At 40.4% G+C, this 23258-nt stretch overlaps 1 protein-coding gene across 1 annotated transcript in view; it reads right to left on the minus strand.

Annotated features, from left to right (window-relative positions):
- The window catches only part of umad1 (UBAP1-MVB12-associated (UMA) domain containing 1), an 87099-nt gene that overhangs the window by 54873 nt on the left and 8968 nt on the right, over positions 1–23258 (minus strand). The window contains exon 2 of the mRNA XM_063043805.1: positions 16018–16121. Coding sequence (XP_062899875.1) covers positions 16018–16108 — 91 coding nt within the window. The 5' untranslated portion in view covers positions 16109–16121. The remainder of the gene's footprint in view (positions 1–16017; positions 16122–23258) is intronic.

Raw genomic sequence — 23258 nt, forward strand, 5'->3', positions numbered from 1 at the left:
AGTTTATATGTGAGACTAGGCTGTATTGGAGAATTTGAGTTCCTTGAAGTTCTATAATTAGTTATACATCCTGCAGAGGGCTGTAAAAGGAGGAGGGAGGGCGGGGGAGCAGCAGCCACCTTGTCCCAACAATCAGCAGCCACAGGCTCCTCTAAGCAGCTGCCTAGCACACTGAAAGTTCAAATAAATGATGCCCACAAAGCAGGAGAAGGCTATAAGAAGATAGCAAAGCGTTTTCAGGTAGCCATTTTCTCAGTTCATAATGTAATTAAGAAATGACAGTTAACAGGAACAGTGGAGGTCAAGTTGAGGTCTGGAAGACCAAGAAAACTTTCTGAGAAAACTGTTCATAGGATTGCTAGAAAGGCAAATCAAAACCCCCATTTGACTGCAAAAGACCTTCAGGAAGATTTAGCAGGCTCTGGAGTGGTGGTGCACTGCTCTACTGTACAGCAGCACCTGCACAAATATGACCTTCACGGAAGAGTCATCAGAAGAAAACCTTTCCTGCGTCCTCACCACAAAATTCAGCGTCAGAAGTTTGCAAAGGAACATCTAAACAAGCCTGATACATTTTGGAAACAAGTCCTGTGGACTGATGAAGTTAAAATAGAACTTTTTGGCCGAATGAGCATAGGTATGTTTGGAGAAAGAAGGGTGCAGAATTTCATGAAAAGAACACCTCTCCAACCGTTAAACACAGGAGTGGATTGATCATGCTTTGGGCTTGTGTTGCAGCCAGTGGCACGGGGAACATTTCACTGGTAGAGGGAAGAATGAATTCAATTAAAAACCAGCAAATTCTGGAAACAAACATCACACTGTTTAAAAAAAAAAGCTGAAGATGAAAAGGTGGCTTCTACAACAGGATAATGATCCTAAACACCTCAAAATTCACAATGGACTACCTCAAGAGGCGCAAACTGAAGGTTTTGCCATGGCCCTCATAGTCCTCCGACCTAAACATCATCGAAAATCTATGGATACACCTCAAAAGAGCAGTGCATGCAAGTTGACCCAAGAATCTCACAGAACTAGAAGCCTTTTGCAAGGAAGAATGGGCAAAAATCCCCCAAACAAGAATTGAAAGACTCTTAGCTGGCTACAGAAAGCGTGTACAAGCTGTGATACTTGCCAAAGGGGGTGTTACTAAGTACTGACCATGCAAGGTGCCCAAACTTTTGCTTCGGGCCCTTTTCCTTTTGTATTATTTTGAAACTGTAAAAGATGGAAATAAAAGTAATCTTGCTTAAAACATTAAAGAAATATGTCATCTTTAACTTTATGCCTTTTGGAAATCAGGTCATCTTTTACTCACTTAACTATTCACAGTAACAGAAATTTTGACCAGGGGTGCTCAAGCCTTTGGATGTCACTGTATATACAGACACATACATATACACACACATTTTTTATACATATATACACACACATCCACTGCAATTTACTTATTAAAAAGTCATTCTGTAAGTATTATCATGTATTGCATTAAACTGCTGCTACTAAATTAACAAATTTCATGACACATGCCCGTGATAATAAACCTGATTCAGAATATATAATGATGATACAGTAACATATTAATAGCTGTATTTTTCTTCAACATGGTTTAGGCACCAGGTTTCAGACAATAGGCCAAAAATAGTAAATGTACCAATGATTCCCTTCTAAATGGAAGCTGATATACAAAACAAGTGGAGTTTGTAGCCAAAACAAGTCATCATTTAATCAAGCGTGGTTTAACAGATAATATTCATATCTGAGTTTGTAGGCTATGCTTTCAAACTGCATTCCAATACGGGTACTTGAACTATGGTGATACATAAATGGTTTTATGCCATTTTACTGTACTATCGGAACCATTGTGTGTTGTTATCTGTTCAGGTAACTAAAAAGCATTTTATACAGCTACTTCAGAACCATGTTCTCCCAGTATGATAGTAAATCTTCATCTTCATTTGACCAAAGATGTAAAAAGATTAATTTGCTATTCAAACTCTCAAACAATAAGGTTTGCCAGATTAATATCTGGAATCGGCAATTTGTCTGAAGGGGAGAGGCTGGATGGGCTACACTTATGTCTGCAGCAGTTCAGGAAACAAGAATTAATGGAAACATCAGTCTTGAGGGGGTGGCTGTTCCTTCTTGCTGAAGAGTCTAGAATCCAAAGTCACAGTTTAATAGCAAGGGGTTATCCATTTAAGACAGGGATGAGGTAAAATGTTTTCACTGAGGGTCATGAGTCTTGAAACTTTTTTTCTCAAAGGCCACAGTCTTTAAATTTTAAGGGTGGAACAGTTACCACAGAGTGAGAATGGTGGTGTTGAAATTACAAGCAAATTACCTGTGATCTTAATAAATGATGAAGAATCCTTGTGGGGTCTGTACTGACATAAATTCATATGTACCTTTGTGTATGCAAATATGCCGTGCATTTATACACGTATCAAGTATCTACACTTCAAATGTAATTCATTGCAACACACACAAAATGCTGGGGGAACTCAACAGGTCACACAGCATCTATGGAAATAAATAAACAGACTAAGTTTCCGGCAGAGTGATTTCCAGCATCTGCAGATTTTCTCCTAAATGTAATTTATTGATTGCTGTGTATGTGATGCGGCTGAAATGCACAATTGAAATATGAGATTTTCTGTTCCACAGCACGTCACACAACATATTAGCCCAAAATCATTCAAAGGCTTTCTCTGTTCTGCAGAGGGAACATCAACACTCCACCTAGAAACTTTGGTGTGATTAGCATTATGAATTAAACTTAAGGATAGTTAAGAATAGGAATGGAAAAAGGGGAAAAACATGTACATTGGGTATAAAGGTTTGTGGAATAAGTATGACCATTTGTTTCTTTAAGCATAGTTGCAACATCATTAAAGTATAATTATTAGCTTTATGAGACAGATCATTCAGGATTCTAAAATAAAACTAATCCACTCCAATTTGTGATTTTTATAGTTTTAAACAAGCATACAGGATTATGCTTATTGAAAACACAAACTTTAAAGCAATTTTTAAAGTGCTGAAGTACAAAACACCAATCAGAAGTAGCAAAAGTCACTACAAAATTACTATGTGGTAACAGAACCATCGCAAAGTGTTTAGCTGCACATTATTTTGACAAAACAGCAAAAAGAAAATCAATTAATTTAGAACAATTTACCTCAGTTTTTTAATACAATTAATTTTTCAAGCATGAAATACTCATGTGCAATTATATATATAATGAAATTCAAGCATCTGGATGATGTCAATTCTTTTGAGAAAAGGGAACTTTGAATCAATATGAGACTTCAGTACCATCACGCTGGATGTGATGAACATTTCACCTTGGAACTAGAAGGTAGCATACTTGAATATTTCAAAACTGATTCATGGTGGTGGTGGAGCAGTGTGCATGTATTATTCCTTATTGTGCTAGACAGGAGGGAGGGAGGACCATGTTGTACATCAGCAAAGTGTTGTTGCCAAGACATGAAAAGTACATTCTCTCAGGCTCCTCCATTCTGTCAAGGCCTCCAGCTGCACATTCTGTGATAAAATTAAGAGTCAACATCATGTCAGTCCATGAAGCTGATTAGAGGGAGGTGGGGAGAGTTGGTACACAGACCATTACTTTTATGGGAAAAAAATGAATGTTTGATGAGTTCACCAGAACTTTTCTTTCACACACACACCCCAAGCCAGAATAAGATACATTTAGAAAGGAAGTTGAACAGATGAACCAGGTTTTAAGGGGCTGTTTCTGTGCTGTACAATCTGATTCTATGTCTAAGCACAGGTAGCAAAAAGCACAGCCCAAGCATTGGCCAACTTGAACCATTAAAAATATGAGTTTTCAACTTGATTAAAAGAAAATCAAACACACTACTTCTACCTAAAGAATTTAACAAAACTAATTGGACTTCAGATTTTAACAATCATTAAATATTCTATAAACCATTTATAGCCAAATTATTGTTTATGATCGCTCACATTAACTTCCAGTTGAATTACACTACATTTGTCCTTCCACATAACTGAGCAATAAGAAGATACTTATTTAAGTAAATTGTGGTCAACTATCACCGCAATGAAGAAGCAAGCAGAGGCGAAGCTGACTCGAAGGATGAGCCATGCGGGTGCATCACAAAGACAAAGTGCAACATGTTCAAGACGTGGTCACAGACAGGATTGGTAATGCCGTCGCAGTTGGAGTGAACAATTTGGAGGAGTCAATGCAGAAGAGTTTCGATGCCTGTCCACTTAACCCAAGGTACGAGGTTGGATCACTCCTTGCACCAAATCGATTTGGTGAGATTGAGAACGGCTTCTCGTTGTGCGGCCCAACCGTGTTGCTGCGCCGGGATCCGGGTCCAAGAGCAATTATTTTTTAATAATTGGGTTATTCGGGTTTCTTTCTGCATGGCTGCCTGTCAGCAAATAAATCTCAAGGTGGATAATTTATACATTCTTTGATAATTAGTGTACTTTAAATCTTGAATCTTTGAAGTATAATGATGAAAGCAGAATGTCTGGACTATTGGATAATAGCCACAGCCATCACTAATAATTCAGACAATTCATTCAGCCAAGGGAATGAGCTGGACACCAGCTGTAAATTGTTCTGATTGATAAATTCCTGTTATTTTTTTAATATAAAAGTACAAATGCAGTTACTGTTCCCTCATAAATAGGTGTCCAACAAGATTTGTGATTTTAATTAGATTCTTCTTCTAAGGACAACTGAACAAGAAACAGTCCACCCTGGCACATTTCACATCATAGTTGGGAATTTCAATCAGGCTTGTTTGAAGAAAACCCTGCCCAATTATTGTATCATCACCATATAACCTGTAGCATCAGAGGTCCTAACTCACCCGACCACTGCTATACCAAGATAAGAAGTACCCACCATTCCATGCCCAGACTGCTTTTTGGGAAATCTGATCACTTGGCTGTCCTTCCCCTACCTGCATACAAGCAGAGGCTAAAGAGCAAGCTTCCAGACATTAGGACAACAAAGAGGTGGTCGCAGGATGCAGAGGAGTAGCGATGTGATTGTTTCAAGTCGGTGGACTGGGCCGTGTTCAAGGATTCATCTCTGGATCTGAATGAATACACCACGGTTGTCACGGACTTTATATAAAGAGTTGTAGATGAGCGTGCCCCTACTCATTCAGAGCGTTCCCCAACCAGAAGCACTACATGAACCATGAAAAATTCACAGTCTGCTGAGGGCCACATCAGAGGCATTCAAGTCTGGGAACCAAGTATGTTACAAGAGGGCCAGGTATGATTTCTGTAAAGCCATCTCATGGGCAAAGTGACTATTCCAGACTAAACTTGAATCAATAAAGGATGCTCAACAGCTGTGACAGGGCTTGAATGCCATCACCACTTACAAAGTAAAACCAAGCGACATAGGTTCCCATGAGCTCAATGCATTCTATGCTCGCTTTGACCAGCAAACCACGGAGGAATCATCACAAACTCCCAAAGACCCCGATGACGCTGTGATTTTAGTCTGAGGCCAAAGCGAGAGCATCCTTCAGGAGGATGAACACACAGAAAGCATCTGGCCCAGATGGGATACCTGGCCAAGTGTTAAAGGCCTAATCTGATCAGCTGGCTGGGGTTTTCACAGATATCTTTAACCTCTTGCTTCAGCACTCTGAGGTACCCACCTGCTTCAAGCAGGCTTCAATTATACTGGTGCCCAAGAAGAATGTGGTAACCTGCCGCAATGACTATTATCCAGTAGCACTTACATCCACAGTGATTAAGTGTTTTAAAAGTTGCTAATGAAACATATCAACTCATGCCTGAGAAGCAACTTGGATCCATTCCAATTTGCCTACCAGCACAACTGATCCACAGATGTCATTTCAATGACTCTTCACTCAATGCTGGAACATCAAGGTACGTACATTAGAATGCTCTTTATCAACTGTAGCTCATTATTCAATACTGTCATCCCCTCAAAACTAATCAACAAGCTTCAAGATCGTGGCCTCAATATCTCTTTGTGCAATCAGACCCTTGATTTCCTCACTTACAGACCCCAGTCAGTTTGGATTGGCAACATCTCCTCCACAATCTCTATCAGCACAGGTGCACTACAAAGTTGTGTGCTTAGCCCCTGCTCTACTTGCTTTACACTTACGTCTGTGTGGCTAAGCGCTGCTCCAATGCCACATTTAAGTTTGTTGATGACACCACAATAGTTGGGCAAATCAATGGCAGTGACAAATCAGCACATATGAGGGAGATTGAAAATCTGGCTGAGTGGTGCCACACAAACAACAACCCCTTACTCAAATCAGCAAGATCAAAGAGCTGATTATTGACTTGACGAGGAAACTGAAGGTACTTGAGCCAGCCCTCATCAGGAGATCAGAGGTGGAGAGGGTCAGCAACTTTAAATTCCTTGGTATTATCATTTCAGAGAATCTGTCCTTGGCCTAGCAGTAAGGGCAATTACTAAGAAAGCATGGCAGCACCTTTATTTAGGAGTTTGTGAAGATTTGGCATAACATCTAAAGAAGGCATAGGAGTCTCAGGATAAAAAGCCACCAGGTTCAGGAACAATTATTATCCCTCAGCCATCACCCTCTTGAACCAGAGGGGTAACTTCACTCAATTTCACTGTTCCCACAACCTATGGACTCAATTTAAAGGACTTTTCATCTCATGTTCTCGATATTTATTGATTATTATTATTATTATTATTTCTTTTTTTCCTTTCTTTTTGTATTTGCACAGTTTTTTGTGTTTTGCACACTGGTTGTCTGCACTGTTGGTGTGGTCTTTCATTGATTCTATTATGGTTATTCGATTTATTAAGTATGCCCACAAGAAAATGAATCCCATGGTTGTATATGGTGCATACCTGTCCTTTGATAATAAATTTGTCAAGATGGCACCAGTGAACACTACCTCAGGCAACATCTTTTAGATAGTCCACAAAACTATTTCTTTCACTTTTTATGTCTTCTTTTTATTTAATGTGTGTTTCTGGAACTGTTAGAGCCCATGATCTACAGTTTGAAGACCTGGCTCTTTGCTATCTCAGACAGGATTCCAGGAGGCAAAGAACCTCAAGGCCAAGAATCTTACAGTCCACGATCGACTCCACTTCATGCCGATTAAAGAGTCGAGAAAGACTGAAACAGAGGCAGGTGTAGAAGGCGAGTGAGTGTTCAGCACTGTCTACCAGCCTCTCACTCGCTGCTGCCAGAGAAAGGTGTCCGCATGTGACAGTCTTTTGCTCATTACTCCTGAGGGAAGACCCCTGCATTCAATCGTTTCTCAATACTGTCAAAGAATGGTACCGAAGTTCAGGATCTGCAATTTATGGATTGGAGTGTAATTCACTTGGACTTGCATATGTTTTCATATTCTGTTTTCGCCATTCTTTCTTCTTGCCTTTTGCATGAATTGTTTTTTTTGTGCATGGGGGTGTTGATGTTCTTGTTGCCATTTGTGCACTTTGGTGGGGGTGGGGGTGGGGTGTGGGGTTGTTGACATCCTTATTGCTGTTGGCATGATTTTTTTAGCACGGGGGAGGGGATTGTTTTTCTTTAAACAGCTTTCGTAGTTTTCTCTGTTTCATGGCTGTCTGGAAAAGATGAATCTCAGAGTTGTATACTGCATACCTACCTTGATAATAAATGTACCTTGAACCTTTAATCTTAAATATTGTATCAGTTCCTACTACAAATATAGCAGTGATTAGACCGTTAAGACACCATGAATCGCACTCAAGAATTTTACACTGATAGAACTGTGGGACATACTTTCTTTATCAAATAATTCCATTATTAAGGCACTGCAAAGCTACCAACATTTGTTCAGGCTAAGGAAAGGAATAAGTCTGCACTATTAGTATAATGAACAGAATTTAATCATCAATGGAAAAAATTTCATGTGAGTGAAATGGGCTTTGTGTAAACATAATAATGCTTATATCATTGCACTCTCCCCAGCATATAAATCCATTAAGATTGAATAAAAGAACAAAGACAATAAAAATCTGTGCGATATCACTCCTCACCAAATGCATTTTTAATTAGACACCTGCAATATAGTATCATGCTCTTCTGTTGTTCCAGGTCTTTGATTTTCAGAATTTATCTGTTTCCAAAGTGGTTGCCAACACTGTATTTAAATAAAGGGGAGAAAATGTGACCAAGCTTGTCATGGACGTGTTTACTTAGCCTCCATGTAAAGGAAAGTTAAAAAATGCAAGAAGTCAAAGGTACCCTGACTGAACGGTTTGGGGAAATTTAAAATTAGAGGTAAATTTAAAATAGAATTATGAACTGTTGGACTTTGATAAAAAGTATAGGGAGAGACAAGACAGACTAAGTGGTTCTGAAAGGTGCCCGGAATCAGGAAGATCAAGATGGATATGTATATAAATCCTTGAAAGTGGCAAATAAATTTTATAAACAAAGGCACAGTGTACAAAAACAGCAAGTTACAAAGTTACATTGAACCTGTCCAAAACCAGAAGACCAAAAAGATAAAAGGAGCAGAATTAGGCTATTCACCCCATCAAGTCTGCTCTGCCATTCAATCATGGCTGATTTTCTCTACTCCATTCTTCCATCTTCTGCCCGTAACCCTCAACTTCCTTACCAATCAAGAACTTATCATCCTCTGCCTTAAATACACCCAATTAATTGGCTTCCACAGCCCTCTGTAACAATGAATTCTCTTTTCACCAACCTCTGGCTGAAGATGGTTCCTGCTCATCTTGATATTAAAAGGACTTCCCTTTACTGGGGCTGTGCCCTTGAATCTTCGACTCTCCTACTCATGGAAGCAGCCTTTCCACATCCACACTATTCAGGCCTTTCAATATCTGATGAGATCAAATGCCTCTCATATCTTAAGCCTTTCATTCATTCTTGGGATCATTCTTGTATTGTATGAAACACCAAAAATAACAACTTAAAAAGAAATTTAAGACAGCAGCATTATGATCTTGAATTCACTGCTTTGTGATGGTAGAGTCCACCTTTAAAGAGAGTGAGCCCTCGCAAGGCAGAAGGTCCCGATGGAGTACCTGGTATGGCTCTGAAAACCTGTGCCAACCAACTAGCAGGCGTATTCAAGGACACTTTCAACCTCTCACTGCTATGGGCAGAAGTTCCCACTTGCTTCAAAAAGGCAACAGTTATAACAGTGCCAAAGAAGAATAATGGGGCTGCCTTAACGACTATCACCCAGTGATGAAATGTTGAGAGATTGGTTATGACTAGACTGAACTCCTACCTCAGCAAGGACTTGGACCCATTGCCATTTGCCTATCATCACAATAGGTCAACGGCAGATACAATCTCCATGGCTCTTCACAGAGCTTTAGGCCACCTAGACAACACAAACAACTACATCAGGATGCTGCTCATCGATGATAGCTCAGCATTTAATACCATCATTCCCACAATCCTGATTGAGAAGTTGCAGAACCTGGGCTTCTGTACCTCCCTCTGTAATTGGATCCACGACTTCCTAACCGGAAGACTACAGTCTGTGCAGATTGGTGATAACATATCCTCCTCGCTGACACCAGTGTACCTCAGGGGTGTGTGCTTAGCCCACTGCTCTACTCTCTCTATACACATGACCGTGTGGCTAGGCATAGCTCAAATACCATCTACAAATTGGCTGACGATACAACCATTGTTGGTAGAATCTCAGGTGGTGATGAGAGGGCGTACAGGAGTGAGATATGACAACTAGTGGAATGGTGCTGCAGCAACAACCTGGCACTCAACGTCAGCAAGAGGAAAGAGCTGATTGTGGACTTCAGGAAGGGTAAGACAAAGGAACACATAACAATCCTCATAAAGGGATCAGAAGTGGAGAGAGTGAGCAGTTTCAAGTTCCTGGGTGCCAAGATCTCTGAGGATCTAACCTGGTCCCAACGTATCGATGTAGTTATAAAGAAGGCAAGACAGCGGCTATACTTTATCAGGAATTTGAAGAGATTTAGCATGTCAGCAAATACACTCAAAAACTTCTATAGTTGTACCGTGGAGAGCATTCTAACAGGCTGCATCACTGTCTGGTATGGAGTGGCTACTGCACAGGACCGGAAGAAGCTGCAGAAGGTTATAAATCTAGTCAGCTCCATCTTGGGCACTAGCCGACAAAGTACCCAGGACACCTTTAGGGAGTGGTGTCTCAGAAGGGCAGCATCCATTATTAAAGACCTCCAGCACCCAGGGCATGCCCTTTTCTCACTGTTACCATCAGGTAGGAGATACAGAAGCCTGAAGGCACACACTCAGCGATTCAGGAACATCTTCACCTCTGCCATCTGATTCCTGAATGGACTTTGAAGTTTTGGACACTACCTCACTTTTTTAATGTACAGTATTGTTGTTTTTGCACATTTTTTAATAATCTATTCAATATGTGTAATTGATTTACTTGTTTATTATTGTTTTATTTTATTTATTATTACTTTTTTTTTCTGTCTCTGCTAAATTATGTATTACATTGAACTGCTGCTAAGTTAACAAATTTCATGTCACACACCGGTGATAATAAATCTGATTTTGAATCAGTGTCTTCAAAATGGAATTGGATAGGTACTTAAGAATAGTTTGAAAAGCATTATGGAAATAGCAGTATAGTGGGTCTGATTGCCATACTAAGACTCAATGAGCAGAATGGTTTCTTTCCACACATTGCACTTCTGATTCTAGGAGGGTAATGCCCAGATTGAAGAGTCTAAAACCAGTGGATATGGTCTCAGGATAACAGGTTGACCAACTAAGGGTGAGAAATTTCTTCTTTCAGAGGACTGTGATCTTCAGAATTCTATGCCCCAGAAATCTGTGATTCTGAGTAAGCACATATTTTCAAATTTTAAGTAGATTTTTGGGCTACAGGGAAGTTAAGAATAGCAAGGCTAGGAGGTAAATTGAATTTATGGGCATGAGCAGATTAGTCTTAATGTTTAGTGGCAAATCAGACTTCAAGGGCCATGTGTCCTACGGCTGCTCCCAAACTTTATATTCTGTTCCAACAAAATCACGAATACACAGCAGCTTGAAGGAAGTCCTTGGTTTTAACCTCCTGCTTGCAATGGCCCAGGACAGCCACTAGAATGCGTACATCTTGGGAATTTTCACATCACTGAAAGGGATTACATAATTTGTTAGTTAATAAATAAAATCTTCTAACTACGTGATGGAAGCATGGTAAACTGGCATACATTCAGATCTTTCATGGCCCAAGTACAACTCTTTGACAGCTCTGACATCTTTAAAAAAGAGCCACAGATGCTGGAAATACAAAATTTTTTTAAAAAGCAGGAAATGCTGTAAATACTCAAATCAAGCTCCATCTCTGGCACGAGAAACGAGAGTTCTGATGAAACAGCTTTGAGAAAGAATATTAATCATGTTTTTCTTCCCACAGTTCTGTTCTGACCTGGTGAGTATTTCCAGAATTTTCAACTTCTATCTTTCAAAATTTCGTTTAATTGCCTTGTGTACAACTTCAAATACATATTATGAAAAAGGAACAGAATGACAAACAGCATTCCTATTAATTGCAACATATTTACTTGGATATATGACCACATAACACTGTAATGAAAACAAAAGTACTGAACTAAAAATGGAAAACACTGGAGATGCTCTGCGCATCAGGCAGCAACTGGGAAAAGTGAGAAAATAGCTTTTAAAAAAAAACTTACATGAGGTATACAAAAGTAATTTATAAGTGGTGTCAACCAAATTTTCACAAGATAGTTTGAGTAAGACTTTGACAGTCCAGGCTACCATAGGCGGCTGATGTGCTTTACCCATGAGATACCATCACTGGGAAATCTGTCCAAGGGAACGTCCACAAAGATTTTGTGTTCAGGAGTAATTAAATGGCAAAGCTATGGAAAAATATAGCTTATAGCAGGAAAAACTAATGTCATCTTATTTGAAACTTTGAAAGAGTACCATTATATTTTATTAAGAGTGAAATACATAATTTAGAGATTGTGTACAAACACAAAAAGTAGAAGGACTAGTGGAATCTTGGTCTGTATTTCAAAGGAGCTCCAATGCTAAAGGAGATCATACAATGCATAGGTTGCACAAAACCTGGCTTCGACCTTTGTTCAAGGCAAATTGGAGTAAGGCAATTTTATAAATAGGATGCCAGATTGTAAAAATTTTTTTTAAAGGAGGAATGGTTAGGTAAAATTGGCTTATGCTCCTTTTTCAGAAAATCAAAAGGTAATCTAATAAATGTTTAAAATATTAAATGGATTACAATATGTGACACAAAGGTGCTATTTTCTCTGGTACTGGTGGAGTAACAAGGTAGAGGGGTTTAAGATCAGTTCTAACATTTACAAGTATGATCAAATGTACAAATTCATACAAAATTGAAATATAGAACAACCCACACGAGAAGTTGTTGCAGCTCCCCGCCACCATTCCATTCACAAATGAGGATTTTCTGATTACTGCAAATTTAAATTGCTAAGGGTATTGAGGAATATGGTTCAAAGGGAAATTATGACTTCAGCGATTGCCAGTTCAAGCTTAAGGGTCGAAGTTACTTCAGTGGATCAAAATTGCTTCCACTAATTTAATATCAGTACTGTTTAGACAGGAACTCTAAACTATTTAAAGCATTAACAAAATATTTTATGTGACTAGTAACAGATTTCACAGTAAACAACAGTTAATTTACACAATACATTCAGTTTTAAATTAATTTTCACTTATGACTGATTAAATTACCATAAAACACATTTAGTAATGTAACATGTTAAACTATGGTGTAAAATAAATTAATATTAATGAAAGCCAAGGGTCCAATTACCAAGAGGTAATCAGTGAAATAATTGGTATCAGAAATAGCATGTTGAACATATAGCTATACCATATTAATACCTGTAAGAATGTAAGAGAATGATGCACCAGAATTTTTCAGTATTAGGTACAAAGATTTCATTTCCACAATTCAAATATTCTTATCTATTTATGTTTCAGAGTGTACATTTATTCTCAAAAATTACCTGACATCAGTGACCTACAATAAAATCTTCTAAGACATAAAAACAAACCATAATGAAAACATTTATGCTTCTTCGACAATCTTTAAAGAATGGGCCAGTCTAGAAAACACTGTACTCGAGAGCAATAACTCCTTATCAACAGTAATAACAAAATTCAGTTGATGTAACCAGGTTTCCATTACAGTAACAGATGAAAAAGCATTTTCTCTTATTAATTATAGGACACAAAGCCAAAACCTGAACAGCATTTATTACTTTTAATGAGAGTGATTATTACAGGGGATAAAGGCAAACTGAGAAATATGAGTGCCGTGCATAGTGCACGATGAATTTGATCAGTAATCTTAGAAGAGATCCTAAAGAGCTAGTCAAATGACAGGGGTCAACGATGCCAGACAAACTCACAACCTTATTCTTCCGAATATACCAAACAATTAACATAATTAGAGGAATGATAAATCAATATAACACAAGTATCTTGACAGAACTTTATTGTTAACATTATGGGACCTTTTGATATCAATTCGAGCTTTCAAACCAAGACTTAGTTTCCCATTCCACTAGGAAGACAGCTCCTGAGTCAAGTACAGCTAATGAGGGAAAGCTGTAAAAACAAAGTCAGAGAACTGAAGAATCTAAAGACACCCATGAACTGTCGTGTCCATCAAGGGAATACTTGCAGAAGTACAGCAACACAGAGGTTAAGTTACAAGACCGTTCAAATTGTTCAAATCCCAGCACAGAAGCAAGGGAATTCAAATTTAATTCAATAATTCTGGAATTAAAAACAAAATGTAATCTGTATATTTTAAAACCATGAATTAACAAAAATTGTTATAGAAGCCCAAATGGTTCACAACATTTCCTTCAGTAAAGAAAAACTGTCATCTTACCTGATGTGTCTAAATATGTCTTCAGACTCAATGTGATTGACTCATAACTGCCCTTTGAAATGCCAAACCACTAAGTTCGAGGGCAATTAACGATGGATAATAAAAGCAGACCACAACCTTGCTGTGGTTTGGAGGCCTGTATACCTCAGAGCTATGTTGGCTGGAGTCACTGCCTTGTGCTTTGGCCCTCGGTGAGGTCACCCATCAAAACCAGCTCAAAGGGTAGAGACCAGACTAAGAGTGGTCCACCAGTCCTCCAGGTTCTGGGGTTCAGCTCAGGGCTAACAAAATTGTTATGAAAACAGCAATGAAGAATCTTTTTGCATCTGAGCATAATGGTATTCCTGAGTTTCCACCCATGACAGACAGAAGTGAAAACCGAGCTACTGACACGATGAATGAAGCCCTGAACACCACCAAATCTTGCTGCTCTAAATGCCAGTGGTGTAACGGGGGGTGGGGGAGAGAGAGGGGGTTCAGGGGGGCAGAGAGAAATAAATGCAGGCACTCAAAGCAATGCCCACACCCTGTGACTGAATAATTGTAAGATACATTAATAAAATTATCAATCACTCTAGCACAGGATTAATGCTACACACTGCTGGTGCCTTTGTGAAATGCACACAAAGCTCTAACTAATTAGGATCATCAAACACAAATATAATTGTGTCCCCACCTACTACATAGGTGACTGAACAAATGCAGTTGAAAAATCCTGGAAAAGGGTGACACAGCTAGTAGAGCGACTCCCTCACAGCACCAATGACTTACTGGGGCAAAGGACCTGCTTTCATGCTGTATGACTTTAATATCTTTTCATAATAGCAAATATCCTAAGGCCAGTACTACTCAAATCAAAATATGATCAGAAGCTTTTAAAATGGTAGCTTGTCTATGTATGGTTGGTATTGTATTATCTTACTTATTATGCATGGTATCTACATCACTACTGTATTATTATGTATTACCTATGTATTGTGTAGCTGGCATTCTGTCACACAGAGCATTACCCACTTGGGCTACACCAGATGCTTCACCAACATTTAAACTACTACCGTTTCATTCTTGGGCAAATAACCACAGTTCACAAATTTGGTAATTAACCTTTTTTCAACATTGGTCTGATATTTTCTTCAATTATAACTTCAAAATGTTACAAGACTTTCCTCAAATGAAAGAAGGATACACACAAGTATCAATAATATTTCAAGTGCTTTTTCATTGCCAACATCTCACAGTTCAGAAACAATTTGACTCCTTGTGCATAAACTATATCTGTCCATTTTAAAGATTGAAAATGAGCTTTATTTGTTACACATACAACAAATCAAATCAAAGGGTTACGCTAAGCAGCCTGCAAGCATCGTCACGCTTCCGGTGCCAACACAGCATGCCCACAACTCACCAACCCTAACCCGTAGGTCCTTGTAATGTGGGAGAAAACAGAAGCACCCAGAGGAAACTCAGGCAGTCATGGGAGAACATACAAACTCCTTCCAGACAGCATTGGTCATTGAGCCCTGCTCTTACAGCGGGCACCGTACAGTGTTGCTACTGTTCCACCCATTCTGTGATCCAGAACTCAACATTTTTAACTATTTGCAAATATATATTTCATGAAATGCAAATTTTTAGACTACATTCTGTATTTTCCACTGGGGAAAATTTAATAGAAATTTCAGCAACTTCCAAAATTATTTTTACTTACACATGTAGGGATGCCACTTGGGTATTAGATTTATAAAGTGACAATTACGCTAGTGCCTCGACTTGATTTTGCTGCTAAATTTTTCTAATACTTTAGTTAGAAGGCTCTTGTATGACACATAGTGGAAAGAAGAAAAAATGCAATTTAACAAAATAATTTCAAAGCATAAGCTTTGATGTGTTTAGCTTGTGGTACCCAAGCTCAGTCAGAGTTTTGCTTGGTGTCTGGGCATCATTTCCCAGCACAGGACAACACTTGGAATGTGGATTAGAGAATAATTCAGCCTCTCATAAGTCAATGATTTATTTTTTATTTCACGGAAAGGACTTGCCACGGTATTGTTTTTGCAAGATTAACAAAACATTACAACTTACCTACAATAATAAATCCATCTACTTCTTTCTCAAGGATTGTGGTGTTCTTGGATGACTCGGTGTTCTTTCGAATTCCAAAAATATTCAGCATTTCACTTTGCTGGCTGAAAGACAAATTAAACTATGAACTGATGACAAGCAGATTGACATTGCCCAATGCCTTACCGCTCAAATTAGGATTGCCACAAATTTTGAGGAATTTTCAATAACCTCTACATCTGTTTAGCAACACAGGCGTCTGCCATGTGTTTTAAGATTGGTTTTTGCTATTTTATTTTACAACCGGACACCAGGACTTGTTTTAAGATGTTGGTGATAGCCAGCACTCCTCTGTTAATGAGGCCATAAGACACGGGAGCAAGATTAGGCCACTCAGCCGTTCAAATCTGCTCCGCCTTTCTATTATGGCTCATTTATTAGCCCCCTCAACCTCATTCACCTACCTACTCCCTGTAAAATTTGACACCCTGACTAAACAAAACCCAATCTCAGCTTTAAATATAATAAATGACTTGGCTTCAACAGCCATCTGTGGCAATGAATTCAAGTCGCTTTTTATTGTCAGTTCAACCATAAACTGCTGGTACACTACACAGTAAAAATGAAACAACATTCCTCCAGGACCATGGTGCCACATGAAACAACACAAAACTACACTAGACTAAGTGAGACAAGACAAGGCTACACTAGACTATGTAAAACAACACAAAAACTACCCTAGACTACAGACCTACACAGGACTATATGAAGTGCACAAAACAGTACAGGGCAGTACAATAAATAATAAACAAGACAATAGGCACAGTAGAGGACAAATTACAATATAATAATAAATGATGTAGATGTCAGTCTAGACTCTGGGTATTGAGGAGTGTGATGGCTTGGGGGAAGAAACTGTTGCACAGTCTAGACATGAGAGCCCGAAAGCTTCGGTGCCTTTTGCCAGATGGCAGGAGGGAGAAGAGTTTGTATGAGGGGTGCATGGGGTCCTTCATAATGCTGTTTGCTTTATGGATGCACCACATGGTATAAATGTCTAATGGCAAGAAGAGAGGACCCCAATGATCTTCTCAGCTGACCTCACTTTCCGCTGCAGGGTCTTGCGATCCGAGATGGTACAATTTCTGAACCAGGCAGTGATGCAGCTGCTCAGGATGCTCTCAATACAACCTCTGTAGAATGTGGTGAGGATGGGGGGGTGGGAGATGGACTCTTCTCAGCCTTCACAGAAAGTAGAGACACTGCTGGGCTTTTTTGGCTATGGAGCTGGTGTTGAGGGACTAGGTGAGATTCTCCGCCAGGTGAACACCAAGAAATTTGGTGCTCTTAGCGATCTCTATGGAGGAGTCATCGATGTTCAGCAGAGAGTGGTCGCTCCGTGCTCTCCTGAAGTCAACCACCATCTCTTTTGTTTTGTTCACATTCAGAGACAGGTTGTTGGCTCTGCACCAGTCCGTTAGCCGCTGCACCTCCTCTCTGTATGGTGACTCATCGTTCTTGCTGATGAGACCCACCACGGTCGTGTCATTGGCGAACTTGATGATGTGATTCGAGCTGTGTATTTCTGCAAAGTCGTGGGTCAGCAGAGTGAATGGCAGTGGACTGGGCACACAGCCCTGGGGGGCCCCCGTGCTCAGTGTGATGATGCTGGAGACGCTGCTCCCAATCTGGACTGACTGAGGTCTCCCAGTCAGGAAGTCTAGGATCCAATTGCAGAGGGAGGTGTTCAAACCCAGCAGTTTCAGCTTTCCAATCAGGTGCTGAGGAATGATTGTGTTGAATGCTGAACTGAAGTCTATGAATAGCATTCGAACATATGTGTCTTTTTTGTCCAGGTGGGTGAGGGCCAGGTGGAGGGTGATGGCAATGGCGTCGTCTGTTGAACGGTTGGGACAATACGCGAACTGCAGGGGGTCCAGTGAGGGGGGCAGCAGGGTCTTGATGTGCCTCATGACGAGCCTCTCGAAACACTTCATGATGAGTGCAACGGGACGGTAGTCATTGAGGCAGGACAAAGATTTCTTCAGCACGGGGACGATGGTAGCGGCCTTGAAGCACATTGGAACGATGGCGCTGCTCAGGGAGATGTTGAAGATGTCAGTGAGAACATCTGCCAGCTGGTCTGCACATCCTCTAAGCACTCTGCCAGGAATAGTCTGGTCCAGCAGCCTTCCGTGGGTTGACCCTGCATAGAGTTTTCCTCACATTGGCCACAGTAAGACACAGCGCCTAGTCATTGGGAAGAGGAGTGGTCTTCCTCACCACCACGTCATCAACACAGATTCATCACCCTCTGGCTATAAAAAAATTCTTCTCATCTCTTTTCTAAATAGACATCCATCTTTCCTGAAGCTGTTGCCCTATCGTCTTGGACTGCCCCACTATAAGAAACATCCTCTCTACATCTACTCTATCCAGGCTTTTCAATATTCAGTAGGTTTCAATGAGATCTCCACTCACTTGTCTAAACCCCAGTGCAACCTGGGATCCACAGACCCCTTTCTTAATAGTATTGGTCTATGGCTTAAAAAGGCTGGGAACCCCTACTCCAGTGAGTACAGGCCCACAGCCATCACTCATTTTAAGCCTATCATTCCTAGAATCATTCTCATGAACCTTCTCTGGACCCCCTCCAATGCCTGCAAATCCTTTCTTAAGGGATCCTAAACTGTTCACAATACTCCAAGTGTAGTCTAACCAATACCTTATAAAGACTCAGCATCACATCTTTGCTTTTATATTCTAGTCCTTTCAAAATGAATGCCAATATTGCATTTGCCTTCCTACCACCAAGTCAACCTGAAAGTTAATCTTTAGGGAATCCTGCACAAGGACTCTACTGTCCCTCTGCACCTCTGAGTTTTGAATTTTCTCCCCATTTGGAAAATAGTCTACACTTTTGTTCCTTTGGTCGTAACGAAGTGCATGACCATACAGATGAGCATCCACAAAGCCAAACTGTAAAGTTACTTAATCACTGCATTCATATTTACTGCAAGCACAGTTAGCATCCACTCTTGGCTGTCTTAATCCTTTTAAGAAAGATATGTTTACAAATTAATTCAGACAAGAATAAGAAAAACAAGAGGGGAGCTAAAGGACATTTACTCTTTTTTTATCCATTGTGAAACTAAGTACTTTTAAGATAATACGGCAGTTCCACATATTAATGAGACACCAAGGGGAAGCTTGCAACTGTGGAACTGTACAAGTGCACCCCAATAACAAGCCAAAAGATAACAATTCATGCCTACAGAAAAACTGAGAATCCGGTGCATTGTCAGCCTTACACCCCGTCCTAACCAACAAGAGTAATAGAAAAGAAAAACATCGCAAATGATGGAAATCCAAAGTAAAAACAAAAGAGGTCTGTTTTTTTTAAAAAAGTGTAATATTAGGCAGAATATCAAAATTCAAAGTAAACTTATTATTAAAGTATATATACGTCACCACAGACAATCCTGCAATTCATTTCCTTGCGGGAAATTAAAAAAATACAAAAAACACTACAGAATCAATGAAAACTGCACCTAAGAGGACAGGCAACAACCAAAGTGCAAAAAGAAATAGAAAACCTACAGCACGATACAGGCCCTACGGCCCACAAAGCTGTGCCAAACCTGTCCCTACCTTAGAACTACGCAGGCTTTACCCATAGCCCTCTATTTTTCTAAGCTCCATGTAGCCATCCAGGTGTCTCTTAAAAGACCCTATTGTTTCTGTTGTGGTGTGAATGAAATCGCCGGAGAGAGTAAGTTACTGGTAGATACAAAGCAGCTTCTTTATTCAACAAAACAAGGCTCAGCAGGCATCACATCATACGGATGGAGATGCTTTCGGTGGAAAGGTCTACTGCCTAATGTGGGGCTCGATATTTATTTGCTACACACACACACACACACACACACACAGGACAATTCCATATTTACAAAGTATAGACAAGGCTTTCTTTTGAAGCTACATACAAACCTCACACCTCCCGATTACACTCACCCCACTGGCGCCAGCAGCGTCCGGATTGGTATTCAGGAATCCATTGTTCCGAACCCAATCCACAATACATTTATTTGGTACTTTACGTGCTAACGTAGAGGACAATTCATATTTACAAAGTATAGATAATGCTGTCTTCGAAACTACCTGTAAACTTCACACTTCCATCCCAGAGGCACCAGCAGCGTCTGGGCTACTATTCCAGTATTCACAGCTTTTAGGAACAGCACTGTTACAAATAAACTGGGTTCAGAGCTTTTAGGAAATGCATTGTTATGAACTCAATCCACAATACTTTGTCAAAGAATAGAAGACTGGTGGCCAAAGTCATTAAAGTGTAAATGAATTATCTACCCAAAAACTCTGTGCCGAACATGCCCCTACCTTAGAACTACCTAGGCTTTACCCACAGCCCTCTATTTTCCTAAGCTCCATGTAGCTATCCAGGAGTCTCTTAAAAGACCCAATTGTTTCTGCCTCCACCACTGGCGCCGGCAGCTCATTCCACGCTCTCACCACTCTCTGCGTTAACAACTTACACGTGACATCTCCTCTGTACCTATATCCAAGCACCTTAAAACTATGCCCTCTCATACTTGCCATTTCAGCCCTGGGAAAAAGCCTCTGACTATCCACACGATCAATGCCTTTCATCATCTTGTACACCTCTATCAAATCACCTCTCATCCTCTGTCACTCCAAAGAGAAAAGGCCAAGTTCACTCAACCTATTCTCATAAGGCATGCTCCCCAATCCAACAACATCCTTCTAAATCTCCTCTGCACCATTTCTATGGTTTCCGCATCCTTCCTGTACTGAGGTGACCAGAATTGAGCACAGTACTCCAAGTGGGGTCTGACCAGCCTCCAAGGTAGCTGCAACATTACCTCTCGGCTCTTAAACTCAATCCCACGATTGATGAACACCAATGCACCACATGCCTTCTCAACCACAGAGTCAACCTGCACAGCAGCTTTCAGTGTCCTATGGACTCGGACCCCAAGATCCCTCTGATCCTCCACACTGCCAAGAGTCTTACCATTAATGCTATATTCTGCCATCATATTTGACCTACCAAAATGAATCACCTCACACTTATCTGAGTTGAACTCCATCTGCCGCTCTCAGCCCAGTTTTGCATCCTATCAATGTCCCATTAAAACCTCTGACAGCCCTCCACACTATCCACAACACCCCCAACCTTTGTCATCAGCAAATATGCTAACCCATCCCTCTACTTCCTCATCCAGGTCATTTATAAAAATCACAAAGAGAAGGGGTCCCAGAACAGATCCTTGAGGCACACCAATGGTCACCGGCCTCCATGCAGAATATGACCCGTTTAAAACCATTCTTTGCCTTCTGTGGGCAAGCCAGTTCTGGATCCACAAAGCAATATCCCCTTGGATTCCATGCCTCCTTACTTTCTCAATAAGCCTTGCATGAGGTACCTTATTAAATGCCTTGCTAAAATCCATATACGCTACATCTATGGCTCTACCTTCAATGTGCTTAGTCACATCTTCAAAAAATTCAATCAGGCTCGTAAGGCACAACCTGCCTTTGACAAAGCCATGCTGACTATTCCTAATCATATTATACCTCTCCAAATGTTCATAAATCCTGCCTCTCAGGATCTTCTCCATCAACTTACCAATCACTGAATTAAGACTCACTGGCCTATAATTTCCTGGGCTATCCCTACTCCCTTTCTTGAATAAGGGAACAACATCCGCAACCCTCCAATCAAACCTCTCCCGTTCTCATTGATGATGCAAAGATCTTTGCCAGAGGCTCAGTAATCTCCCCCCTTGCTTCCCACAGTAGCCTGAGGTACATCCCACCCTGCCCTGGTGACTTATCCAACCTGATGCTTTCCAAAAGCTCCAGCACATCCTCTTCCTCAATATCTACATGCTCAAGCTTTTCAGTCCGCTGCAAGTCATCCCTACAATTGCCAAGATCCTTTTCAGTAGTGAGTACTGAAGCAAAGTATTCATTAAGTACCTCTGCTATCTCTTCCGGATCCATACACATTTTTCGCTGTCACACTTGACTGGTCCTATTCTCTCACATCTTATCCTCTTGCTCTTCACATACTTGTAGAATGCCTTGGGGTTTCCCTTAATCCTGTCCACCAAGGCCTTCTCATGGCCCGTTCTGGCTCTCTTAATTTCATTCTTAAGCTTCTTCCTGTTAGCCTTATAATCTTCTAGATTCCTATAATTACCTAGTTTTTTGAACCTTTCGTAAGCTCTTCTTTTCTTTTGACTAGATTTACAACAGCCTTTGTACACCATGGTTCCTGTACCCTACCATCCTTTCCATGTCTCGTTGGAATGTACCTACTCAGAACCCCATGCAAATATCCCCTGAACATTTGCCACATTTCTTCCGTACGTTTCCCTGAGAACATCTGTTTCCAATTTATGCTTCCAAGTTCCTGCCTGATATTTTCCCTTACTCCAATTAAACATTTCCTTAACTTGTCTGTTCCTATCCCTCTCCAATGCTATGGTAAAGGAGATAGAATTGTGATCACTATCTCCAGAATGCTCTCCCACTGAGAGACCTGACACCTGACCAGGTTCATTTCCCAATACCAGATCAAGTACAGCCTCTCCTCTTGTAGGCTTACCTACATATTGTGTCAAGAAACCTTCCTGAACACACCTATCAAACTCCACTCCATCTATACCCCTTGCTCTAGGGAGATACCAATCAATATTTGGGAAATTAAAATCTCCCACTACAACAACCCTATTATTATTACTCCTTTCCAGAATCTGTCTCCCTATCTGCTCCCCGATGTCCCTGTTACTATTGGGTGGTCTATAAAAAAACACCCAATAGAGTTATTTTCCCTTCCTATTCCTAACTTCCACCCACAGAGACTCCGTAGACAACCCCTTCATGACTTCCTCCTTTTCTACAGCCGTGACACTATCTCTGATCAACAGTGCCACGCCCCCACCTCTTCTGCCTCCCTCCCTATCCTTTCTGAAACATCTAAAGCCTGGCACTTGAAGTAGCCATTTATGCCCCTGCGCCATCTAAGTCTCTGTAATGGCCACAACATCATGGCTCCAAGTGCTGATCCATGCTCTAAGCTCATCCACTTTATTCATTATACTCCTCACATTAAAATAGACACATCTCAAACCATCAGTCTAAGTGCGTCCCTTCTCGATCATCTGCCTATCCTCCCTTTCGCACTGTCTCCAAGCTTTCTCTATTTGTGAGAAAGC

The sequence above is a fragment of the Mobula hypostoma genome, chromosome 3, assembly GCF_963921235.1.
Source record: "Mobula hypostoma chromosome 3, sMobHyp1.1, whole genome shotgun sequence".
In the NCBI taxonomy this organism is placed as follows: domain Eukaryota; kingdom Metazoa; phylum Chordata; class Chondrichthyes; order Myliobatiformes; family Myliobatidae; genus Mobula; species Mobula hypostoma.